Genomic DNA, 8,442 nt, shown 5'->3' with positions numbered 1-8,442 from the left:
GTCAAATGCCTTTGGTACTACACTACCAGAGCTCCCACCAATATTGTGTTAAGTACCATTTGTGAACCTGAATCAGTAACTTTTATGAGGATGAAGTAGTAATTGAAGGAAAAAGAGAAAAATCAAAAAAAGGTTTCTACTCTGTTACCAGTAGTGTTGGAACTAATGTTGTAATTCGATGTAGAAAGATTTTACGAAATATTTTTCTTGTTAGTATTCACGCAATCTAAGCACTGTTACATTTAAGCAACTTATAACCGTATCACATATACCACAGAGTCTATGATTAAAACGGATAATAAACGTGACAAAAACTAAGGATTCTGTACGGTCTGGCATGGGAGGAGGTAGGTGGAGGGGTGACACCATGAGTTACCGCAGTGGGGGACACCAACCCTAGTGATGCCGCTGTAAAAACGATTTGAAGTCACTAAGGACATTGATTTAAATATTTTCTGTTTTGAAATTCTGAAGAGAGGTTACCTACAAGACAGGGAATGGGCGTGCCGTTACAACGGATAACCACCACGTGGTGCATGAGCTGCCTGATTGTCTACCACCGTGGAGGTGAGTTGGCCCAGGTTTCATGCAGTCAGCTAAACTGTATGCTAAAGTCTGTCTTGTCCTTGTTCCCCTGGCTGCTGTGGCTCCTTGTAACTGAACACGTGGAACCATTAGCTGGGACGTGATAAACGTCGTTCAGCTGCCAGGACCGGAGGGATTCACACACATGTTGGGTCCCATTTACACTTACACTGTGGTTCCCCAACCTCTCTGCTTAAAGGTGACAAAGGCCAGAGGCCATTAAACCCTTCCTCCCCCAGCAAACCCTGGGTCCCTGGGTCAGAAGCAGACAGAGTCTGGGGTCATTGTGAAGGGTGCACCTTCATGATGAAGAAGAGGAGGATGATGATGACCACGTTGACCTGCGGGTGGATCCACACGGCAGACTGGCCAAGGGTCTCAGGGTCCCCAGTGTGCTTGACCCATGTGTTGTTGTCAAACAGGGTACTGATGGCTTCCCGAGGCATCAGCTGGAGAGGAAGAGCAGGATGGGGTTCTTCAGGGACACCAGACCCAACATCTCCGCACTCAAGGCAGCATCCTAGCCCGAGGGCCCTCTGGCCTTCTCAGGCGTGACTCCACCCTTGGGTCAAACCCCGTGTCCCGGGGGCCTGCAAGTTGTCTGCCTGTCTCCTCCCAGTGACCCACGTGCGCCTCAGTGAGCCTTGCTCGCTGGCCTGGCCCCCAGGTCCCCTTCCCGCTGACCTCTCCAGCCATGAACTGGCCCAGGCCTGGGGGAAAGGTGAAGGAGGCGATGACAAAGGTGACGATGCCAGGATACAGCAGGCGGCTAGAAAAGAGGAAGTTAACCCCCCGGTGCAGCCAGCCACAGGGACACCACGGCGAACCTCCCCCCAGGCCTTAGCAGGCAGCACAGGGCACTCCCTCGACTCTCCTGCAGGCTGCCAGTGCCAGGCCACCAAATAGGCGAGGGAAGCACAGGTTATTCGTGCTTACTTACTGGTCTGTGAGGCTGTTCACTGCAGATTAGAGGGTAAGCATAAGTAAGTCGTGCTTACCTTGCTTAGCAGGTAATCTGCCTCAACCTAGGGTCTTTACACAAAGAACATCCTCTCAACCAAGATCTCACCTGGAGAGGAGCGGCCGCTCTGCCTGTTCCGTGCAGTGCGGGGCCTCCTGTGCCCATCCCACCCAGCAGGCACAGGGTGCAGCCGCATGGGCAAGGGGGCCCTGGAGAAAGCGGTAGTTGGGGGGAGGGAGAGGGCAGGACTCACTGCTTGGCCAGAAACTGGCTCAGGATCTTGTTCTTGCGGACCCCCAGCATGACCTGGCGGTGCAGGTACACAAACACGGCCCCCAAGAATCCACAGCAGATCCTAGGGACAAGCACAGGCTGGTGCCCGGTCCCGGGGAGGGGCCCTCTCCCACTTGGCCACCACTGCAGGCCAACAAATGCTGGCACACACCTGCCCTGTCCCCACCTGCCCTCTCCCCCACCTGCCCTGTCTCCACCTGCTCTGCCCTCACCTGCCCTGTCCCCACCTCCCTGGTCCCCATCTGCCCTGTCTCCACCTGTCTCTCCCCACCTGCCCTACCCCCACCTGACGGCTGTTCACATTCGTCTATGTCCACCCCCATCCCTCTCTGGCAGTAACCACAGACCCGATGACAGCAAAGGCCGGGAGCTCCTGCAGGTCGAAGGGGAAGTCCATGCGGAAGTTGGTTCTGAAGAGCGCAGTGATGGTGACTATGAGGAAGGAGAGGATGAGAGGTGCATCAGAGCCCGGACAGACCCAGCGGCCAGGCTGCAGGGCAGCCTCCTCCGGCTCAGTCTCTCCTGTCCTGTCTGACCCCTTTTTCTAGGCACACTCCCCTCTCCATCACCTGCATCCCTGGTACAGAAACCTCCCTCCATTTCTTGGGCCCCACTCCCACCTCCCAAACAATGTCATTCGTCCCTCTTCTGAACTGACTCCCAGACTGCATGTCCCATGACCCGCATCCCTGCTCCACACAACATACCCACCGATGAATGGCCCCATTCCCAGCATCCTTGTCTCTCACAACCCCCCATAGCTCCCCATCCCAGTTACCAGCATCCTTGTTCCACACGGCCAGCACACGGAAGACAAAGGCGCTGAAGGTGGCCGCAAAGAACCCTCGCCAGTAGTTGCGTACGGCAAAGTAGGTGGAGGTGACCTCGATGCTGAACAGCACCCCTGGGGGCAGAGAGGGCGTCAGCGCAGGCCGGGGGCTCCTGCCCCCCCCCCACAGAGCAGCTGCTGAAACCTGAGCCAGGAGAAGCGTGGGGGAAGAGCACTGCCTGCCACCCCGCTCAGAACCGCAGGCCGGGTCATGCTGGCCGGGGGGTGGCTTAACACGACAGAGAAGGTGGACATGGGGATCCTCCACCCGAGGTGTCTGGGCAGTCCCCAGGACACAGGACTGGGTGGGAGTCCTGCAGAAAAGTGGCCAGTGAGCAGCTTCCCACGGGTGCTCTCCTAGTGGGCGGCAGGGCTCGGGGCAACCCGGAGGCAGGGGTGAGCCCAAGGACAACAGTGGTGTGGAGACACAAACCCAGTGGCTCTGAGTGTCCGACACCCTCTCAGAGAACTGTGCCATCAGACCAGCTCAAAACTACAAGCCAACACGCTCACCTTCTACTTCACACAAATGGCACTGAGTGACAACGACAGTGACACTTCCTCGCTCTTCCCGACAACAGTCGGGCTAGCACCAGCTCACTGCCTCAGTATCTCCTTCTACTCCCAGCACAGCAAGACCACGCACTCGGCCTGGACCCAGGGAGGTGCTCAGACACCAAAGTCTAGCGTCAGCGTGCCCACCGCTCTCTCCCAGCTGGCATGGGCCTTCCATGGTTCATCAACGCTGCTCAGTGGCACTCTGGGCACAGGCCCGCCCCCGCCTCCTCCAGCCTTCCTGCCGCCCCAGACACTACTTCTGCAGCCTCAGCAGAAGACGTGTGAGCAGACAGGAGGGCTGTGCGCGAGCCGCCAGCGCTCGGCATTCCCAGAGCAGCAGACGGAGGAGTACAAAAAGCTGACGGTAAAGGGGTCCTGCACCTCAGAGTGAAGCCAGCGACACCAAGTCAAGGGGGTGAGGACGAGGGAAGCTAGGTTTCACCCCAACTGTCCTCTCCGAGAGCAGGCATAGCTTCCTGAGAGGCAAAGAAAACATCTTTAAACACGCGAAGACCAAGGGGTTGACTCTGAATGGAGGCCAAGCAAACGCTGATAGCAGAATGACCTCAAATGTGCAAAGCCTCGTCTTTCTCAAAAACAAGCAGAAGGCCTGGCCCAGGGACCACTGGCAACTAGGCCAGGATGTCTCCGGCACCCGCCTCGCCCCAGGGGGGCCAGGTGCCACCCAGGATCCCAGTGCCTCTTCCCCTCCAGGAGGCAGCATCTCCCCCGGCCCCTTTCTTCTCTGCTCTGGACCCAGAGTCCCTGCTGGGGTGAATAGTGACTCACTCCACTGCTAACCGCAAGGCTGGGGGTCCAAGATCACTCAGAGACACGTCGGAAGCAAGATCTAGTATCTACTGCGGGCCGCAGTCCGCACACGGGGTCGCCAGGAGTCGAGCGAGCTCCACAGCCCAGGGATGCTTTTGCTTCTGCCTGCTCACTTGTCAGCCGCCTCACTCAGCACCTCCGGACCTCTGCCCTCCCCACCATGGGCAGCAGACACCCACTCACAGGAAGTCCCCGGGGGCGGGGGCACAGAGGTACCCCATGGAGTAGCTGCTGCTGCTTGTGGGAAGGGATCCTAGTGGTCAACTCCCAGGGCACCTCCTCCACGGAGCCAGGCCCTCCTCCTTGGGTGGGAAGAGCCCCTCCGTCACCTGTGCTCCCAGAAGGTGGGCATCACTGCAGCTATAAGGGCTTGTTTCCATTTCCCAACTCCCCAGAGGATCAGGGGCACTGTGGCTTGGGGCTGGAATCCCTGAGTTCAATCCTCGGTTCGATCTCAGCCACCACCCGTCTGTCAGGGGAGGCTTGTGGCTGCTGTGACACTAAGCAGGTTTCAGCAGAGCTTTCCGACCGAGAGGAGCTGCGAGGAAAGACCTGGTCTTCGACTTCTGAGCATCAGCCAAGAGAGACTCTGAGGGTCACAGTGGTCTGTCTCACCCCCAGCCCATTGCAGGGACACGCAGGGCTGGGCGGTGTTTCCCTGCAGTGTGCACAGGGTGTCCGTGAGTCGGACAGCACCCAGGGCAGAGCACATGTCGACAGCCCCCAGGGCACAGCACCCGTCGACAGCCCCCAGGGCAGAGCTTGGCTCAGATTCAAGGCTCCACACGGGCCTCTGGATGTGAGGACAGGATAGGCGCAGCTAAGAGGGGAAGAGGATGGAGCGGGTGGAATCGGCTGACCCGGGGGCAGCAGACTTTGCACTGTCCTTTGCCTGTGCCCAGGTCACGCCCTGCGAGGCCGCTGGCCTGGCTGGGGAGGGTGGCTACGGGGGACAAGCAAGCACTTGCTTCTCCTCTCCTCGTCAGTATGATGGACACCCACTGACCAGTTGCTCTGAAAATCCAAGCCAGGCTTTCTGACACACTCAGATGACGCTCCTGCAGTCTGTCTGTGGACTCAGGAATGAGAAACACTTTCTCCGCTATGAGCCACACCACTCACGGCTGCTAGAAGTCGCCTTCAAAGCACGTGGGGAGGCTCTGCATTCCCGCCCCTCCAGGTCCCTCCTCGCCTCTCCCACCCCACCCCACCCCCATCCTAGTCCCCTAACCTTGCTCCTCACAGAGCCCCTCCCTCAGCCACTCTCCTCTGGCCCCAGGGCTTCAAGTCCCCAGCATGGTCCTAACTCACAAAACTTCCTTTCCACCACCTGTGTGGCATGCCCTGGCTAAGCCGCAGGCATCTGGGACCCCAGACATGCACGGTGAGGCCTGCGCCCCAGTCTGCTTCCCTCCTTCTCATCCCCATCTCAGTCTCCAACGCTGCTGTCCACACAGTGCCCTTGTTAAGAGACCTGGGAGTTAGGGAAACCCCTCTCCTTCACCCCTCATCCCTCACCCAGCACTGGGCCACAGACTTCACTCTCTGCCCTGCCCTTGGCCCCCTCTGCCCTGCCCCCTGCCCTGGCCTGGCTCCTGCCATCCATCAGGCTGTAACTGTAGTTTTCTTGTCAGTCTTAGTCCTTCCCTCCCCCCCCCCCCCCCCCCCCAGACCATCCTGCACACAGCTGCCAAAGGGACAAAGATACAAGCTGGCTTGTCACGTCCTTGCTCAGAATCCCTCCCCGGCTCCCTTTGCCATGGCTGCATTCCCCAAAGCCACGTCCACGTCCCAGAACATTCCGGCAGGAGGCTCTGTAGGAAAGGCTCTGATAACTGGACCGTTTAACAAAACACCTGCATAACCCAGCATCTCCCAACTTACTTCACCTGAAACCCTTTCCAGCTGTGACGTCTCTTAGCTCCATGAGGGACTGTGTTCTGTGGACAGTTTGGCTAGCTCTGGCTCGAGACTGAACTCCACGCTCCTGGGCTCAAGGCCCTTGGTGACCTGGCCCCTCACTGCCTGTGCAGACTCCCGGGTGATGCCTCCCCAGTGTCCTGGGGCCACGCTCATTGTCCTTCCTGTGGGGGGACTGCCGTCCAGTCAGCTCAGGCTCACGGAGATCCCACGGACGACAGAACAAAGGGTTGCCCCGTCCTGGCGTGAGCCCGTCGCTGAGACACTGCAGTGCACTGTTGCGGCCACCGTGTGCTGAGTGCCTTCCAACCCCAGGGCCTCATCCGCAGCACTTTATCGGCCAACGGCCACTGGGACCCACACAGTTCCTGCTGCCTGACCCTCGGAAGCTCATCACCAGGCGGCTCTCCCTAGTCTGTCCCGATCTGGGAGCTCTGCTGAAACCAGTGCACCGTGTGTGACCCTGCTGTGTTCAAAACACTGATGCCAAGGCTTCTAGCCTCACCGCCACACGCCAGCCACCACAGTACGACACCAACAGACGGCTGGTGGCGCTGTGCAGAATGTCCTGCCCTTACTTCTCTGCCAACTCTTGTCAGTCAAGGGTCAGACTAGACCCTACGTCTCTCGGGAATCTTCACCGAGCCCAGGAGGCCCACAAGGAGATCCCCCACCATGTCCACAGGCTGCATGAAGGCCCTGACTCGAGTGGGCCGTAACAGTTGGGCTGCGCGCTCATCTACCTCCACCACGAGCACCTGGAGAGCTGGGACCTGGCACGGACCTGTCTCGGAGCCGGCACTGAATACAGGCAACCAGCTTTGCTGGTGTGTGGAATGCGGGAGACTCACGCTTTCACTCAGGGCCGCCCGTACAGCGACCACATCTTAGCACTAACTGTTCTTTCAGAATTAGCCTGTGTTCGTAGAAAAAGCAAGCGACGGGACCATCTGCAAGAACATCCGTTGTCTGCCACTTAAGCAGACCGAACGCGGCATCCCAATGACTTCCTTCTCAAGTCACGCGCTGGATGAACCCGGATGACGTGACACTGAATGAAGCCAGTCAGACACAAGAGGACACGCAGTTCAGCCCAATGGTTCACAAGATGCACACGCAGACCACTCAACCCAGGACGCCGCACCCACACACTCAGTGGTAATACATCCCTCAGAGCAGTAGTTCACAAGATGTACACGCACAGCACTCAACCCAGGACGCCGCACCCACACACTCAGTGCTAATACATCCCTCAGAGCACTAGACCATGGGACAGCAGAGGACCAACATTCAGGCTGAGGAAATGCAGGACAGACAGGAGAGCATAACTATGAGGGGCACAGGGGGAGGGGCACGGGGTAGGGAGGGGAGGAGCCTGGGTTAGGGCCGGACATGGCGGATGGGGAATGAAACTAAATGTACATGTGACGTTGAATGTAAAACAAGCTCTTACAATAAAAATAAAAAATAAAAATAAAAAAGCACAAGCAGAGGCACCCCCTTCCAGGAAATGTCCGGAGAAGGTGGGATCATGGGAACAGGGCAGGGGATGGCACGGGGCCTGGGGAGGAGGAAATGGGCAGTCGATGCCTGAGGGGTCTCCCCTCCCTTGTGGGAGCAGGAAAGAGTTTTGGAAACCAACAGTGCTGAGGGTTGCACAACACTGTCTGTGGTGGTTATGTTTGTGTGTCAGCTTGGCTGGACCTGGTTGGGTGGCTGGGCAGCTGGATGTACACTTGGACCCTGCATGTAGCCATGTCGTTGTTCGGCAGCCTGCCATGCTCTGCCGACCTTGGGGGACTTTCAGTGGACTTGAATGAATGGCCTGCCATGTGGTTTGGTAACATCCGCACCGTGCCATTTTATTTGTCGACCTTGGGCTTGTTAGCCTCAGCAGCCAGTAGCTGTCTGAGTGAAGAGATGCCTCTAACGTCAGTGGGCCAGGAGCAAGAGGCAGAGCTGAAGCCCAAGGTCGAGGGGCCTTCACACAGCCCCTAGAGCCTGGGACTTGGAACTCAGACTTCTAGCCTCCTGAACTGTCAGAGAATAAACTCCTGTTTGTTCGAACCATCCCATTTGTGGTATATATTCCTGTCAGAGCAGCACTAGGGAACCAGAACACGATGCCTACAATCAGTGTCACTGCAGTGTACGCTAAAAATGGCTCAAATGGCAGAAAAGAACAACGAACAGTATCTCTAACTTTCTTATAGTTTTTATCATTGCCATACGCTACCCAAAGCCAAAGGGAGCCTTCCTCACTCACCCCAGGAATTCCAGTTTCATGCAGAAATGAAAGTTCTCTTCACTTTAAAGGAATCTGGCTGATTAAATATATATACATATATTTCTTGTCATATTGCACTGGGCAAATCTGCTGCAAAAGACTTCTTTCAAGTGCTAAGAAGCAAAGATGTCACTTTGAAGACTAAAGTGCACCTGACCCAAGCCTATTTTCAATCGC

At 57.1% G+C, this 8,442-nt stretch overlaps 1 protein-coding gene across 1 annotated transcript in view; it reads right to left on the bottom strand.

Moving 5' to 3' along the window:
- Window positions 1-8,442, bottom strand: part of CLCN1 (chloride voltage-gated channel 1) — a 38,414-nt gene that overhangs the window by 19,007 nt on the left and 10,965 nt on the right. The window contains exons 8-12 of the mRNA XM_007956613.1: window positions 2,619-2,744; window positions 2,188-2,272; window positions 1,800-1,901; window positions 1,270-1,354; window positions 885-1,034 (exon numbers count right to left, since the gene is read on the bottom strand). Coding sequence (XP_007954804.1) covers window positions 885-1,034; window positions 1,270-1,354; window positions 1,800-1,901; window positions 2,188-2,272; window positions 2,619-2,744 — 548 coding nt within the window. The remainder of the gene's footprint in view (window positions 1-884; window positions 1,035-1,269; window positions 1,355-1,799; window positions 1,902-2,187; window positions 2,273-2,618; window positions 2,745-8,442) is intronic.

Source organism: Orycteropus afer, unplaced genomic scaffold, assembly GCF_000298275.1.
Source record: "Orycteropus afer afer isolate SDZICR_OR568_19922 unplaced genomic scaffold, OryAfe1.0 scaffold00638, whole genome shotgun sequence".
Lineage (NCBI taxonomy): Eukaryota > Metazoa > Chordata > Mammalia > Tubulidentata > Orycteropodidae > Orycteropus > Orycteropus afer.
This window is presented reverse-complemented; position numbering and strand designations above follow the sequence as displayed.